General features: G+C 47.0%; 1 protein-coding gene across 8 annotated transcripts in view; it reads left to right on the top strand.

Moving 5' to 3' along the window:
* The window catches only part of Myo5b (myosin VB), a 301,927-nt gene that overhangs the window by 183,641 nt on the left and 100,316 nt on the right, over nt 1–17,970 (top strand). For all 8 annotated transcript variants that reach the window (XM_034518119.2, XM_076912462.1, XM_076912461.1 and 5 more), the window contains 3 exons: nt 1,347–1,612; nt 12,764–12,845; nt 13,322–13,462. In XM_034518119.2, the coding sequence (XP_034374010.1) occupies nt 1,347–1,612; nt 12,764–12,845; nt 13,322–13,462 (489 nt within the window). The remainder of the gene's footprint in view (nt 1–1,346; nt 1,613–12,763; nt 12,846–13,321; nt 13,463–17,970) is intronic.

The following is a 17,970-nucleotide window of genomic DNA, read 5'->3' as shown; positions in this document are numbered from 1 at the left end:
GGGAATGTTCTTTAACCTGCTTATCTTTTGGTGTTTATGAGCTCAGCTGTGCTGAACCTACCTTAACAGTGGTTAGTGGTCTCTCCAGGCTGTATCTCTACCCATGTTTGGGGAACACACTATTCTTGAGATTTGGGGGAGGGGCATTCTTTTCTAACATCCTATTTTATATTAACATTTGCCTTGGCTAGACAGCTACATATTGAGAGGGGCAAATGACCTGCGGACATGATGTGAAGGGGGAGTTATTACATTGTCTATGTTAATTATTTTATTAATAAGTCCTCATTTCAATCCTCCAGGCAGCCTCATCAGAAACTGAGACCCATAAGCAATCTAGAGCCATTAGGAAATCATGTTCTGAATCTAACAGATTCTCTTCAAGTCTCAGAGTTAATAAACTTGCTTAGCCGCTTACAAGATGAGGGTGTGGATAACCACAGGAATGAGAAGTTTTCTGTGGGGCTTCCGAAATGGGCAGCAGGGGTTTTCCAAGACACTTGGATGGTTTAATGAAGCCAGTTACATCCCTGTGGGGACTTTTGGTTTTCTAATAGTTCAAAAGCCAGGTGGTATGACTGGTAAGTACAAGTCAGGACCCAAAGGAGGCCCTCAGTGCTAGCTGGGAAGCCGGTAGGTATGTTGTGGAGTCTGTTTGCATGTTATCATTGCTGAGAGACGCTGTCCACTAGGTTTGGGCTTGTTTCTTACTGGCACATCTGAACACACCCACTGAAGTCACATAGGATTTAGAGAACTAGAGTGTAAAACACCAGGATACTTCCCATGTCCTGCCTACCTATAAGACAGTCACTAATCAGGTCCCTATTACAGAAAGGGAACTAAAGCCTGGGCATAGGAGGTGGCTGTATGCCAGGCAGACCTACAGCTTTTATGTGAAGGGCTTTGAGTGGGAGGCCTAGAACTGTCTGCTGAGTTCCGTGAGTGGTGCCTGTGCCCTCTGCAGATGCACACTGCATGCTCAGCTCGCACCTGCTACTTTCTGGCTCCTGACTCTGCATTCCTAAGCTGTCAGTTCATTGGCTGTTCCCTTACCTGTGCTGTCCCCTCCTACTAGTTACCTGGCAGATCAGGAAGGGGCACAAGCACAGTGTACAGTGCACAACCTTGTTAAGTCATCGCAATGTCATTGGCAGGTGTGAGGATCAGTTCAAGCAGCCCCGCTCTGTCTCTACACTTCCCCGATATGCGGTGTGGGGGCTAAGCTGGCAGGGTGGAGACGGGGTTTCACAGGTGCCGGGAGGCACTTGGCCTCTGATAGGATGGAGAATGTGCCCAGGAGCCTGTCTCCCATTCCCCTCCTGACCCTGTCTTCCTTTCCTCAGCCCCAGGATGAACACTTGAGCAACTTCTGCCGCCTGCTGGGAATAGAGTACAGCCAGATGGAGCACTGGCTGTGTCATCGGAAGTTGGTCACCACCTCAGAGACCTACGTCAAAACCATGTCCCTGCAGCAAGTGGTCAATGCGCGCGATGCCCTGGCCAAGCACATCTATGCCCAGCTCTTCTCCTGGATTGTGGAGCACATCAATAAGGCCCTGCACACCTCCCTTAAGCAGCACTCCTTCATTGGGGTCCTGGACATCTACGGGTAGGCCTGCACCCCTAGGGTTCACTCTACCTGGTGGTCATGAGTATGTTCCTGTTGGCTTTGGGGAGCCAGCAATGGACTCAGTGGATTCCCAGTGGTTCCAACCAGGAGAATTAGTGACCTGTAGGGGCTGTTGGGGATGTTGACCCCAAACCCCAAACCAGACACATCAAGTGTTTTACAGTAAAGGTGACAGCTTCCAAGGGAGAATGTGCCCTGTCAAGACAGTGGTATCCCTGTCCCTACCACAGACCTTCATAGCATTGGTTTCCTAAAATACAGTCTTACTATGTGGCCTAGACTGGCTTCAAACTTGAAATCCTCCTGCCTCGGCTTCCCAGTTATAGAGATTATAACTGTATACCACCAGGGTCAGATTAGGCATCCATTTTTACTACTAGGAGATGGACCCTGAGAAGGAAATGGGCTGTCCATCCTCAATCTGGAAGCCTCCGTCAGTTTTTGTATCTGGTAGGTTTTATCTCAATCAACCTCTCGCTCTCACTGGCCTCAATTAAGGCGATTGCTTTAATGTCAGTTTTGCCCAGCCCTGCATAGACGAGTGCTACATGTTACCATTTGTGTAGATTCTCTCCCTTTTGGAAGAGGGAACTGGCGGGCTTTTATTTATGACTGATCTCTTCAGGGTGAGGCCACGTAGCTTGGAGGGAAATACTCATGGCGAAATATCAGGAGACTGGCTTTCTCTAGCCAGACTGCCACCAAGAGCTAAATAACTGCAGATATCACAGCCCCTCTCTCTGGCTGTTCCTATGGCTTCAAGAGAGGCTGTGAGCCAGTCTTGTTGGCGCTATTATCTCAGACCCGTCTAGACTCACATGAAGTTACGTGGAGAGGGATGTATGCCTCTTGCTCTTCTTTTCTCTCAACTGTGTTGACCTCTGCAAGCTAGGAATAGATTCCATTCTCTTAGAAGTACTGCGTCTATCTTAAAATAGCAAGCCAAACCCATGGCTTGCAGCACTTCAAGAACAGGGACACTCTAAGGAAGCACAGCTTGCTGGGCTGGACCCGCTGGAACCCCTGAGGGTAGCATAAAGGAGAATCCCCTTCAAAGCAGTACTTCCCATGCAGACAGGCTCTCACTTCCCCCTGATGCCTTGGCTCAGCAGAGCACTCCTGTGGGACCAGATTGCATGGGACATAAGAAAAGAGCTAAATTGTATTTCTGGGATCACACAGACCTCAGGAGCATGCTGAAGACTTAAGTCTGTGCACACGGTAAGTAATGCAAGAAGCCTTAGAAACCGTAGAAGGGTCCGTCTCTCAGTTTTAGATACTTGGTGATGCCTGAGATTAAAGCCAGAGGCCATGCATGTTTATACAGCCAGGAAAAGGTTTCTGCTGAACGTGGTATGAGCTGGATGGGAGAGGATGGAATATGGAAAGTAAGGAGGAGAGGCAAACATTGCAGCAGTGGAGACAGGAGAATAATCAGGATGGGAGAAAAACCCCAACATGTGGGAGTCAGAGAAAAGACTCTGTAATTAAGAGCACATGCTGCTTTGCAGAGGACCTGGGTTCAGTTCCCAGAACCTGTATGGTTGTTTGCATATCTGTAACTCAGCTTGCTGCTGGTCCAATGTCTTCTGATCTCTCTGGATATCAGCTATGCAATCAGCCAAAACCCTCATATACATAAACTTGAATAAATACAAAATATTTAAATGTAAAAAGAAGCCATTTGCTTGATGAAGAGCAAACAGCAGTGGGAGATGCTTCCTCTGAGTGGCTCCTGGGGCAGGCCTCTCTCCCTGTGGTCAGCAGGTCACCTGCTCTGCTCTGCTCTGCTGTAGCACTGTGAGAACACTGCATTCTTTAGAGAACTTACTGCCCGACTGTCAATAGCTGGTTCTTCCTTACTCACACATCCCCCAACACACACGTGCACACGCGTGTTCGCGCGCACACACACTACCTTGAGTATTTTCCGGTAATCGGATTTCAAGTGAGTAGGCCTGTTCGCTGTGGCTGGTGTCACTCCCTGGGCTAGAGTCCCGGAGTGTATTAAAGTGGAAAACGTGAGTTGAGCGCATGTATTTATTGCTCTGTGCTTCATTGCAAGGTGCAGTGTGACTGCCCGCCCAGGTTCCAGTGATTGGCGGTGACCTCCAACTATAAGCCAAAACCCTTTTGTTCCTATGTTGCTTTTGTTGAGGTATTTTATTACAATAACTTAAAAATGACTAAGACACAGAGGGTTAAGAGAGTTTGGCCAGTGATTATAACCTACTGTCTTCAGGCCTTCCTTCAAATGTGACCCTGAAGGCCAGCCTTAAATCTCAGCATAGAATTAGAACTGAGAAGAGTTCTAAACTATGAATGGGCTGCTTCATTTTTATCTCTAAATGTGATTGTTTCACAGAGTCCCACCCTAAAATAAGCACTTACTCAGGATACAAGCAAGCACCCCAGGAGCCTACAGCACATGCCACATCTGTATTCCACATCTGTAATGCGCATGCACTGACTCACAGGTAGCTTGTAGAGTAGAGAAGGCTGTGGCTCCCTTAAGGACTGTGGTGGCCTGCTACCCGCCAGCCTCTCTGCAGGCCTCTGAACAGTACAGTTCCACACACCCAGCGCCTAGGTATAAGACCGGCTTCTCTTCCTTTAGCTCCCTTGTCTGCTCTCCAGATAGTACAAGACAGGCAGTACTCAGAGCATTTATGCCAAGCCAGGCTGTTCTAACTAAGGACCTGTGAAACTCCCTGTGGGATGTTCTGACCAGGCAGGGCTGGATATTGGTAGAGGACAGCCTGGCAGCTTTTGACTGGAGTTTCCTTTCTTGTTGATTAGCCAGCATTTACCTCTATTGACTTTGTCAGTTACAAAGCTAATCTTTTACTCCTCTTCCTTCCTTGAGGCATCAAGAAAAAAAAAATGGCTCCATTTGGAGAAATACGCATTATTATTATGGTTGTTTTAATCTTTGACCTCGGCTTTCAGCATGCCAAGATTTGGCTCTAGCATTTGTGCAGAGGACAGTGCAGGATGCAGCAGACAAACCTGTCACTCTGAGAGCACTGCAGGAGAGGCTGGCATGAACAGAAGGCAGATTGAACTTCAGGAAGAAGGGCATGGGATTTGCTATCTTGTGGGTTTTTTTTTTTTTTTTTTTTTTCTGTTGCTATGATAAAATACTCCGACAAAACCAACCAAGAGAGAAAGTGTTTATCTTAGCTCACAGTTCGAAGCCGAGTCTATCGTGGTGGAGAAGTCAAGGCAGGGGGAGCCTGAAGTATCTGATCACATGTGTACCAGAACCAGGACGTATGTCAGCGTTTGTTGGGTTTCACCATACCATCCAGGATCTTTTAATGTTTGCTTTTGTTGTTGGGTTTCAGGAATTTAGTACGTATCCTTGAAGGTTAACCACCTCAGTGGAGCTGAGTTACACATACTGTGTCTTTTCTGTAGAGACTCTGTTCTGTCATGGTGACTCCGTTGCCTTCATTTTTCTGGTGAAAGTAAGTCTTTGTGTCCTTGGTTTGTTTTGCTTTGATTCTACTCTCTGACCCTGATGACTGTACAGTCCCAGTACGGTTACTCAGAGAAGACTGTCCTGCCTCCCCTGGCCTTTGTAAACAGGTGTTGTAGAGAATTAAGGGTAACAAACTGTGATTGATTTACCTTTGTCCTGTGGACAGCAACCCAGTTCTTGGTGGCCCAGAAGGTCACAGGACATTGTCAACTTTAGAGCAAGCATAGCAAGTTAGACCTCCTGGGTAACATGGCTCCGTTCTGTTGCTCTTGTACTGTCCTGGCATCTGAGGAGAGCTTTACATCTCGGGGTACTCTAATGCCAAGTTCAGGCTTCTAGACTCATGCAGGAGTGGCCGCCTTCCTGACATTGTAAAACAGTGCTATTATCTACAGAGTTCGTGCTCAAGAACTGTGCAATCAACTTACCAAAGAAAAGCATGGAAAGACGGCTCCATCGGTAAAGTACTTGACATCCATGTATGACATCCATGCATGACAACCTAATTTTGGATTCTTGAATCCATGTCTTAAAAAAAAAAAAAAAAAAAGCTGGGCATGCTGAGGAGGCAGAGATGTGAGAACCCTTGGGCTCATTGGCCAAATAGATTAGCTGAATCGTTGAGTTTTATATTCAGTGATAGATAAACTGTCTCAAAAGTAAGGTAGAAAAGTGATTGAAGACGACCACTGCATTGACCTCTGACCTCTGCATGCATGAGCATATATTTATGTCCAATCCCATACACATGTACCCATACAAGAACACATACACAAAAGTCATGAAACCGTGTTTTAGGAAAGTTTACGATTTTGCAGTAGGAGATGTATTCATGCCTATCCTTGGCCACATGTGAGCCATGGCTTAGGCAAATCTAGTAATCCTTCAGAATATCCCCCTCATAATTAGATGCTCAGATGAGGACCCACTTTTACCTCTGTCTACTCCCAGCCCTCCCTAACACTGTGGCATCCCCTCTAAAAGCCTAGAGCAGATGAAGTTAATACTCCCGTGAAAGGTTCTCATGTACTACAGTAGCCTCTAGACAGCTTTCTGGTAGTCATTGGTGAAGAGGGATCATGGCTTGCTCTTCATTTGCAGTTCTTATAAGTGTGGCTGGTGGATTTGGCATAGTTCCTGAGAGTGGGCATTTTCTGATCCCCATGGAAATAAGACGCTAAAAGGACCTGGGAATCCAGGTACTGGCAGACTGCTTTCCTCCCAGCAATGCCTTGAACTGGGTTCTCTCTAAAGGACAAGCTTGTAGACTGGAGCAGTTGTGGAAGCCCTGCCGATGAAAGTCCAATGAGCAGACTGGCAGTGATTGGCAGGCAGACGAGTATGTCAGCTTCTCTAGCAGACTCTAGGGTGCCCTTGAGAGTTCACAGCTTCAGGAGCGGAAAGACCTGGAAAAAGGTATTGGCATATCTCTGGCATCCATGCATGGTGACTCTGTGTTTAAAGGTAAGATGCTGTTGCCCAGCCTTCAGGTGCCACATACCACTCTGCTGGGTCTCCAGGCTGTGGGCAGGTTGTTCATGGAGGTAAATAACTCAGAGCCAAGGCATGTCCCCGTCATTACGGTTTCATCCTACAGGGGCTTTCACTGTTTTAGAGACACTTGTGGCTCTCCCTTCTCCCTGAAATTGGGTCCAGTAAGAAGGAAATTAAAGACGTACTCAAATCACATATTAACAGGAAACAGCAGGACAGATGTCTTGTGTCAGCCTTGTTCCGTGTGTGTGTGTGTGTGTGTGTGTGTGTGTGTGTGTGTACCTTCCTCCCACCTTTGAATTCTGGCCAAAACCTCAGGACAGAACCTGTTCCCTCTTATATAAACGTGCATATATTTCCTTGTGGCATTTTAATGCTGTGGATTGAGTGTGTATTTATTTTTAAAAGTCATTTCTGTTGATGGACAGAATTACTACAGATATAGTTTGGAAAGGAAGCATTGTCCTGTCTCCTTGGCTGTGTGTTTCTGAGGTCGGGTATCTTACTCATCTCCCCAGTCAGCCAAGCTTCTCATTCATCTACAGCATCACAGTAATTACGCTGGATGGCAGAGGAATTGTTACCAGATAATATCTTAGAAACAGGGAAATTAGGAGCTAATTTCTGCCATCTCAAATTAATGAGAATGTTCTCTGTGGAGTGCTACCAATGTAAACCTTTAAAAAAATGACAAGTGGGAGATACTTAAATCTTCAGTCTGTAGAGCTCAGCCAGGGATGGCTCTGACAGAACACCCCGTGCCCATTATCTGGCCAATTGCTGGGCTGACTCTTTAATCTTCCTTGTAGGTTATGTTAATTAAATTTCCTCTAGGCTTGGACTGTCATCAACTATCACTGTGGCTGGAAGTGGGGGTGGATTGAGGTTCTAAGTAATGTAACTTGGTCTACAGCAGCGCTATCTGGACTAGGAGGCCCATTTTCTGGGGTAATAGCTGTTGTCTGGTCTGTGTTCTGCTGGGGCTGTGATTCATCATAACATTTGAATCTTTGATCTTGTTTTATTAACTCAGAGTCATTTTTTCCCCACGTGGGCATGGCCAAAGGTTGTACTTTAACATGGCTGTGTCCAAGCAATTGATTCCTTTGATCTGAAGGTGATTTCCCACTTTTCCATGTCTTAACCTTGATGGGGGTTGGGAAGACCCTGAGGCTTTTTGAACACTGCTCTGGGATCCTGTTAGGGATCTGATGAATCTACTTTTGGTAACTCCTCCACACAGAGAGCTATATCCCCCACCACTGTGTCTCCATCCCTCACCAGGGACAGGACTGCCATCTCTTTCTGAAAGTAGTGCTTAGGGAAGGGCTTACAGTGACAGAAAATTCAGTTGTCCATATTTAGAAGTGGGAATGTGGGGGCTGGAGGGCAGGGTAGCTTCCAGTGACAGAGAAGGCCAGATGAAGCCTGTATCTCCAGGTTCTCCCTATTGGTAGTTCCTCTTCCTCTCCCACACTCCAGGCCTCAGATACTCCTCCTTCCAAACATACTCTGTTCACAGTCTTTCCAAGAGATCTCCTCTTCCTTCTAAATCAAACTTTGCCTCTCTCAGAATTAGAATTAAGATTTTGACTAGAAGATTCTCTGTGTTCAGATACTCTGGTCTTGCAACTCTCTGGCTTTGGTTAGTTAATTTCCTCATATCTGGGTTTCCTCAACTATAGAGGGAATTAATGAGAGCTCCTCATTCCTGGTTGTTATAAGCCTTAAAGGAAAACCCACAGAGTCCTTGACCTCAGTATCCACTAGGTGCTTGTACTTGATTAGGTCAACTTGGCACAAGTAAGAGTCATCTGAGAGGAGAGAGACTCAGTTAAGAAAATGCCTCCATAAGATTGGGATGTAGACAAGCCTATGGAGTTTTGTTTTTTTTTTTTTTTTTTAAATTAGTGATTGACTCAGGAGAGCTCAGCCCATTTTGGGTGGGGACACCACTGAGCTGGTAGTCCTGGGTTCTATAAGAAAGCAGGCTGAGCAAGCCATGGAGAACGAGCCAGTAAGCAGCACTCTTTCATGGCCTCTGCATCAGTTCCTGCCTCCAGTTTCCTGTTTGAGTTCCTGTCCTGACTTCCTTGATGGTGAACAGCGATGTGGAAGTGAATAAACCCTTTCCTCCCCAACTGGCTTCTTGGTCATGGTGTTTCATTGCAGCCATAGAAACACTAGCAAGTACAGTGCTGATGAGTGCAGCAGCCATTGCAGTCTTTGATGTGTGAAGTCTCCACCTCCCTTCTGATTCCACCTTGCCACCGGATGCAGTTCTGCTCTGGGTACCAATGGGCCCCAGTCATCTGAGGCAAAGCTGCTGGAACTTACAGTGCTACCTGCGTGGTGATCAGACTCAGCTTCTATCCAGTTGTATGAGTCTTGTTTTTCTAATTTTGTAAAATTGTCTCATTCATATATCTACCCATGCATGCACGTGTACACACACACACACACACACACACCTATTATTGTACCTGACTCATATACACAACTTCCACACCACCCCTGCAGTGCTCCCCCTGCAGTGCTCCCTCCAACTGTAGCTTCCCCTGAGCATCCTGTGGATCACTTGCAGTCCTCTCATTCCAATCTTCCTTGGTGTTTGAGAATATTTCTGTAATGTGCCACCAACATACATCAGGCCCTAAGGGTGTCTTACCTGTTCTCCTTCTGTCTAGGGGTCACATCTGAGTCATTTCTTCATTTGAGTCCTCCAGAGTCCCACACTAGCCCTGGAAAAATTCAAACCTTAAATAGTATAGTTTACAAGCCCTGCAGGCAGGGCCTCTTCTTTCTGCTGCATCAATTCTTTTCTCCCTCCTCCTCCACTCCTTCTTCCTTTTTCCTCCCCTCCCTTGCCCTCTTCTCCTTTACCCTCCCCTCCCTTACCCTTTTCTCCTCTCCCTTACCCTCCCCCTCCTTTCCCTTACCCTCCCCCTTTTCTCCCTTACCCTCCCCCTCCTTTCCCTTCCTCTCCCCCTCCTCTTCCTCCTCTCCTCTCCCTTCCCCTCCTCTTTTTTCCCTCTTCTCCCTTCCCCTCCTTTCCCTCCCCTCCCTCTTCCCTCCCCTCTCCTCCTCTTACTTCTCCCCTCTCCTCCCTTCTCCCCTCCCCTCAGTAGACTTCCCTGCACTGCCTCTCTGCTGCACCAAGCCCCTTCCCTGCCCTCTTCTTCATAAACTTCCCTCCCTGAGCCCATCCTCCAGTCACATAGTGAATGCCTGTGTTGAACACTAAAGTATTGGCATTCCGAAGTATGAACGTGTCTTATAAATCCATCTGGGGAACTTAAAACCTAACAGAAGTCACAGAACTTCCTAGACAGTTCACAGGGTATAAATGATTCAGAGGAGAAATGTTGAACTCTGTTGATTATCAAAGACGTTTTTACACCAAGTAAACAGAAATTCAAATAAAAAGAATTTTTTGAGAATCTCATGCATAAATATAATGCATCTAGATCACTATCCATCTCCACCCCCTTTTGCTTCCCTCCAGTTCCTAACCCACTCCCCCCACCACCTCTTCTCCTTCCCAGCCTCACTGACTCCACCTGTATGGGCATGTATTACTGGAGCATGATAGCCTCTCAGGGCTCACATCTCTAAAGAAAACTGACTTTCTGTCTGTCTTCTAACAGCAACTGGTCGCTAATAACTTCTTGGCTAGGGGTGGAACTTCATAAGCCCCTCCCCCTTTGGGTTGGCTTGGGCCTGTATGAGCCTGTACAGCAGCGATTCTCAACCTGTGGGTTATGACCCATTTGAGGGCTGTATCATTTGGGGTTTCATTGCTATGAAGGGACACCATGACCACGGCAACTCTTAGAAAATATTTAATTAGGACTGGCTTGCAGTTTCAGAGATTCAGTTCATTACCATGGCAGGAGGTGTGGCAGCATGCAGGCAGACGTGGTGCAGGAGAAGGAGCTGAGAGTTCTACATCTTGATCCAGAGGCAGCCACACTGGGCAGAGCCTGAACCTAGGAATCCTCAAAGCCCACCTACACAGTGACACACTCCCTCCAACAAGGCCACACGTCCTCCAATAAGACCACACCTCCTAATAGTGCCACCGCCTATGGGTGAGCCTTCCAACACATGAGTCTCTGAGTACCAAACTTATTCAAACCGCCACAGAGGTCAAATCACCCTTTCACAGGGGCTGCCAAAGACCATCAGAAAACACAGATATTTAAACTGTAACAGTAGCATACACTTATGAAGTAGCAGTGGGTATACTATTATGGTTGGGCGTCACCACAACATGAGGAACTGTACTAAAGGGTCCCAGCATCAGGATGGCTGAGAGTCACTGCTGCACAGGTTCTGTGCGGGCTCTCAGCTCTGCCCAACACTTCGGCTCTTACAGTCTTCCCACGGTCTCTTCTGAGATGGATCCCTGAGTCTTGGTGGGTAGAGCATGTGATGTAGCTGTCCCAGCTAGAGCTGGGAATTCCAGAGTCTTGTTTTGTGCGTGTTGGTCAGGTGTACGCCACTATTGATTGCTGCAAAAAGAACCTTCTCTACTGAGGACTGAGAGACGTACTAATCCATGTGTATAAAGATAAGACCTTGAGGAGACAGTTTATTGCTATGTTTGTTTAGCAGAGTCCGTAGTGTTGGGTTTTCTCCTGGGTCTTGTGACCTAGACAGCAACCTGGTTAATGTTACAAGGCATGAGTTCCATCTTGTGGCGTGGGCTTCAAATCATAGCAAACATTTTTTTAACATCAGACTATGTTAATACTCCTAGTGAGGTGTGGGGAGGAAGGAGACTGGCCTAAATAAAACACTGGAAGTCTTACGTGTTAAAAAAAAAATAATAATTCTTTCTGAAAAAAAAATGTTGTTTATCTGGATCTCTGTGATACATTAAATATGACGTTTGTAAAAATGCATCAAAATAGTGAAGCATGCTGGTATAGATGAGCTCAACCCAGGAGAAATTATGTAACAAAATAACGCTATTGACTGGCATTAGAATGAGACTCACTCATTCATGGCAAGGCACAGGTAGAGAAGTAGCAAACTCACTTGTACCTTTCTTCTGGTGGTGTGTCTGCTTCTGCCTTTTATGAAACAGTGCTCTGAGGACTGGGGTGATGGTTCTGTGGGCAAGAATGTTTACTGTGCAAGCAGCAGGATCTGAGTTCAAATCCCCGGCACTCATAAAAAAACAGGGCATGGCTACATGAGCAGCTATAACCCCAATATTACAGGGGTGGAAGCAGGAGGGAGGACTGATGGAGCTTGCTGGCCAACATGAGCTCTAGGTTCAGAGAGAGAATTCTTAATGGACTAGGGTAGAGAGAGGTTTAGCAAATCAACTCCCATCCTTCTCTGGCCTCTTCCATATACACACAGATCACACAGATTCATGTTGCTCCAGAAACACCTGCACATACATGCATATCACATACAACACCTACACACCAAAAAAAGGAAGTTTTTTGACATTGTAATTCTCCTAGGATAATACCCTTAGGGAAAGAGTCATGAAGTTGAAGAGGTATATAACATTATCACAATACTGATAGCAGCATATGTTAGAGAAAGAACTAAATGTCCTTCGCTGGGGATTAGTGAGCTGATGCATCTATGTGTCAGCTCCTGAGTTTCTGAAAATTGGATAAATATGCCCTAGGTTTGAGAAATAGCATCTGACCTCTCTGTTCTCTATCTGTCCCCAATCTAGGAGCCCCTGCAATTCCCAGGTCTTAGCTCACAGACCCATAAAAACCTAAGACTGGTACCTTTGAAGAGTAGCATGGTGATGGTTTTAGATTGGAAAGTTAACCAGCAAAAACAGGAGGCAAAATATGAGTTTGTTTTTCTTTTAAAATCACCAAGAAAAGACCTGCCAGTGTACACAGAATCATGGCTGACCCTCTTGTCATCTGTCTGTCCTCCCTGCAATCTCCTACTCTCAGTTCTTTATCAGTTGAAAAGAAGGCACTTAATGTCTCTGTTTCTAATTTTCCAAGACTCCCCAGCATTGATATCCACCACAGAAGTCTATGCACAGGGCAGAACATGGCAACTCGGTGCTTGCACAAGGAGGGAGGAGGCAGCCGTATTCCATCCCAGCGAGTACTTCCTGGGTGCTGTATCTGACCTGTGGCTTCACCTCTTTCCTTCTGCAGGTTTGAGACCTTCGAGATTAACAGCTTCGAGCAGTTTTGTATCAACTATGCCAATGAAAAGCTCCAGCAACAGTTTAATTCGGTAGGCTCAATGTATGCTGGGGTCCAGACCTCACTGTGCCCCTGGGGTGACGCCCAGGCCACTTCTCTTCTGGGATTGGTGCGATTGATTCTGTGCCTCCCTTCCCTTTCCTTTGCTTCTTGCCAATGCTCCCAAGAAGCAAATAAGTGTCCCTTGACTTTGACCCACTTCTCTCTGAGCCTGGGCTTTCAGGGTATCTAGGGAACTGAAGGCCAGATGCACGGCTCCTTTAGTTGTCTGGAATCCAGCAACCCATGTAGGATTCTGCTCTCCCAAGACTGGGATTGGACAGGAATGGGAAATGACCTAGCTGAGCTATGCCGTTTCCGCTCATGACTGTGACTTAGTGTCCAGACCTCCTGTGGCACTTAGCTGCCAACCTCTAAGACACAGAATTCAACTCGAGCCTAGGGGAAGTAACTCTCAGGTGTGTCTTTGGTACGTACGCTCACCGTGGCCTTTGCTTCTTGTCTTAGCATGTGTTCAAGTTGGAACAAGAAGAATACATGAAAGAGCAGATCCCGTGGACCTTGATCGACTTTTATGATAACCAACCGTGTATAGACCTCATAGAAGCAAAGCTGGGTATCCTGGACCTGTTGGATGAGGAGTGTAAGGTAATACTGCTCCTGTAGTCACTGGGTGTCTCGGGTCTAGGTCTGGACAGAAGGCTCCTGGGTGATGCAAGGAACCAGTGAAGTCTTGTAGCTAGAACTGAGTCTGATTGTCTGGACAAAGCATCAGCATCCACCACACTAGCTAAAAGAGAACCGGCAGATATTATTACCCTAGTCCGTGTATGCCTCTCTCGGCAGAAAGCGGGGGCTATGTTGGTGGTATGCATTTGATCTCATAGGTCTGACATGCCAAAGATGCAGCTAACATCTAGATAGGTGTTCGACCAGAGAGGGAGAACTCGGGAGCCTGGGGTGGTCTTTATAGTATCAGATGGCTATGAGTGGTCGAAATCCATGGGATGGTGAGAGGCAGATTCAATCAATCCCCCTCTGAATTTTCTGGACTTTTCTGGTAGAAGAGAGAATTGTGCCAATAGCAGGAGAGCACCTGGCAGGTAGGATATAGGGTGAAGAGATCCAACTTTAGTCAGTTACCCAGTGTCCTTGGTCTTCTGTACTATGAATTGCTGGAGACTGAATTTGATATTGACAGTCTCTCCCAGTTCAGTGGCTGATTATTGAGTGAGTGTGTACCATCTCCTCCCTCTAGTGATAGAAGCCTGCATCAGAAGGTATTGAATTCATATGGCTTGGTCTAGAAAGAGAAGAACCAATCGCTTTGATTTTGGTTTCCCCATAATTTTCTGGACGAACACTGAGTATGGTTAGGTGTTTATGGGAGAAAGGGAGTTTCCTTTTCAGGAGGATGCTCTTGAAGCATTGCTGGTGCACACGCAGAGTCCCAGCTCTCAGGATGCTGGAGTAAGAGTATGAGGCTAGCCTAGGCTAAAAAGAGAGTTCCAAACTAGCCTATGCTAATTACTGAGACCCTGTCTCAACAAAAGAACCTCTCCCACTCCTGTAAAAAAAAAGTAAAAAATAAGTCTGGCAGTGGTGTTTGCACACCTTTTGTCCCACTCGGGATGCAGGAGCAGGCAGATCTCTGAGTTCAAGGCCAGCCTGGTTTACAAAGTGAGTTCCAGGACAGCCAGGGCTACACAGAGAGAAACCCTGTCTGAGGGGGAAAAAAGTAGAAAATATACCAAATCCTGTAGTTAGCACATTCATATTTCTTAATTTTGGGGATTTCAGGGGAAAATAAGGAGACAGAAGTCTTACTCGGTTGCCCAGAATGGCCTAGAACTCTCTTTGTAGTGCAGACTGGCCTCTAATTAATGATGATCCTCCTGCCTCATCCTCCCCAGTGCTTATACTACCAGCATATACCACCACACCAGGTTCTCTAAATGTTTTTAGCATCTCTGTGCAGACATGGGCTTTACCATCAAAGTCAGTGCCTGGCAGAGAGGACCTCAGGTGTGTGTGGCTTGTTTAGGCTAGCCCAACATGAGAAGTTGTGGACAAGGCAGGATAGCTGCCCCTGGAGTGAATGCCCAGGCCCTTGTCTTTGCCTTCTTCTGATAGCTCCCTCCTAAGTTTCCCCGGCCAAAACCTAACTGGGTCCATGCTTCTCTCCCCCAGGCCCTTGACTCTTATAATAACTACCTTCTCCAGCTGCAAACTTCTAAGCAAGAAGCAGCTGCAAATTCTAAGTTCAGCTCAGGCCTCTGGAGAGCTGGCTGGGTAGCAGGCTCTAGTCAGACTATAACTCTTCACTCTGTTTCTGAGGGGGTGGGGAGGATGAAGGCCACACCCTCTTGATAGAGGATGATTCTTTCTGGCTCTCTGTTAAGAATTAATGCACCACAAACCAGGAACTCCCAGGGAAGGTGGCCTTTCATATCCCATTTACTCACAGCCTGTCACAATAACACCTCAGTGCTTCAGGACAATCTGTTCTGAGACCTGAGCAGCTGTGTGATGGCTTGCAATGAGTTGCACGTTCCTTTGCCAATAAACATGGCTGCTCATGGGCTTCTCTGGCCGTGTTGTCTGAAGCTAGTACAGACACCATCACACACGGTACCAGGATGCCCAACATTGGTCCCAAGAGTAGGACACAAGCCCCTGAGGGAATCCCAGAGCAGTGCTGGGTAGGGAACTGGTGGCTTCAGGGGCAGCATGCCAGCACGTGGCAGGTAACAATAGTGGAGAACACAGACAAGCAAACCATGTTCAGCAGTTGGCGGTATAACTCCGTGGGTTCCTGCACTAGTTCAGGAAGTCTGTTCTCTCTTCATTTGGAGGTTCACATTACTGGGGTATTCTGCTTAGAATCTACCTTTTCAACCTCAGTTGCCATAATCTGTGAGACACAAAATGTGATCAAAACACACCTTATGCTGTATTTTGAGAACAAAGTCCTCTGAAAAAACAGGACAGTGTTTACAGGGGTACCAGGGGCGGCAGGGGCGGCAGGGGCGGCAGGGGCGGCAGGGGCGGCAGGGGCGGCAGGGGCAGAGAGATATGCAGGCACAGCCTGTGTTTGGAGTCGAGTCTCACGGCAGGAAGAGAGGCAATAAGCCTGGGGCAGTGGAGTGATACCCGAGCAGAAATAAGGTAAGAGGTATTTCAGATACTAAGCTGTGTGGCTGTTTTATTTCCACTTGGGGTCTCACCGCTCCTCTGAAAGGAAGGACTGCTAAAGGACCTTAATTGCCCATTTATCAGGCTAGTGGAGATGTAGACTGTCAAGATGCAGGCTAGTGGAGATGTAGACTGTCAAGATGCCAGGCAGCGCTGCCTGTAGCTTGGGTCACAGGTGTAGAAGAGGAGGCCAGGTGGTCGCTAAGTTAAGGAATAAGAGAAAAAGTCTGCAGTGTGAAAGGATTGTGTGCGGTGGCATTGTTCTGGGCATCAGAAATATGTGCATAATCTGGCAGCTGCGGGCTTTATGACAACAGATGCTACTACATTTGTCAAAGTCACCCAAATGTGCCCTTTAAAGGGACATATTGTACTGTTTGGAAGTGGTACATCAATATGTCAAAAGTAGGGGTTCCTCTAGAGTACTGGTTCTCAACCTTCCTAATGCTGTGACTCCTTAATACAGTCCCTCATGTTGGGGTGACCCCCAACTGTAAAATTATTTTTGACCCTACTTCATAGCTGTAATCTTGCTACTGTTATGAATCATAATGTAAATATCTGATCTGTGACCTTCAAAGGGTTTGCAACCCACGGCTGAGAACAGTTGCTCTAGACTCTTCTGGGAGTCACCATACCATGGTCCTAGGGTTTCTCTGCTGTTGATGGCACCTGGGCAACCTGGCACCCCTGTGCTGCCTGTGGGAGACACCTCAGACATGTCCTTTACACCTCCTTGTCTCAGATCCTCTGAGGAAGAATAACGAGGTGGCACTGAAGAATTGAGTTCCGCGAGAACACACAAAGCCAAATGAGGCCTGAGCTAATGGTGTGAAGCAGCCAGGGGGAAATCTCGATCTTGGAGTGTCGAAGGGAGCAGCTCGCAGCCACTGCTTTTCATTTGGAAGTGTAGTATACATTTAGCCTTGAAAGGATTCTTCTCAGTCATCCAACATTGTGAGTTAGGCCAGGCGCTGGGGGAGTCGGGAAGGAGACACATCATTAAAGTTTGGTTCCTTCAGGGGGAGAAGCCCGAGCATCTGCAGTCAGACCAAGTCACAAGCTTCTGCTGTCCCCAGTGCGCTAGAAGATTGTCTTAGGGTAGGAGTGGGCATGAGATCACATGCCAGCCTACCCACTCCTAAACCATGTTAAGACTGGGCATTTCCTGTACTCCGCTGCCCTGCATGTCTGTCCCTTGCTTGCTTCTTTAGGGACCAAGGGAGTCTCGTTGATAGGATATGATGAGTGTGCACTTCTCTGCAGTGGCATTTCCATTCTAGGATATAAACACTGCCAGAAGCTGGAGAGGTAATGTTAGAAGCCCACAAAGTATGGCACCAGTGGAAGAGGCAAGACTTGTCCTGTACAGCTTGTAAATTTTGTTTTATGAATCCTGAGGAGAGCGGAGCAAATGGACTCACTTTCCTGACAATCCAGTCATGGTTACAGTGACTCTGGCCAGTGACCTTGGAGCCTCTGTCCTCCTGTTCCCTTACCTGGGCTGCCTGTTTCCAGAGGTTTCTTTATCTACAACTTGGGTTTGATTTTTTTCCCTGAGGTCTCAGGAAGCTGAGCTGGAGGGAACCAGCTTGGGGAGACAGGGGTAGTAAAGGATCTCAACAATAGAAAAAACCCACCTAGAGTCTGTTTGGGGATTACAGTCTCCCTTGAGATAGGGAGATAGGAGTACCCGGGATGCTGGCCAGGAGGGTAGCCTGCCTTCCTAGAGCAGAGCATGAGTAGGATGCAGAGACTCACAATATTCCAGCGGGGATTCCTTTTTGTCTTTTTAAATTTGGAGGGTAGGGTGTGGGGTGGAGGGTCATGCCAGGGATCAGACTCATGTGCAAAGCCAGTTCTTTTCCGGTGAGGAACCTGTATTCACCTCTACAGCAGTTTTTCATTTTCTGCCTGGCAACCTGGATTCTCTGTGAAGGAGAGAAAGAGGCCTCTGCAGT

Source organism: Arvicanthis niloticus, chromosome 14 (assembly GCF_011762505.2).
Source record: "Arvicanthis niloticus isolate mArvNil1 chromosome 14, mArvNil1.pat.X, whole genome shotgun sequence".
Taxonomy (NCBI): domain Eukaryota; kingdom Metazoa; phylum Chordata; class Mammalia; order Rodentia; family Muridae; genus Arvicanthis; species Arvicanthis niloticus.
This window is presented reverse-complemented; position numbering and strand designations above follow the sequence as displayed.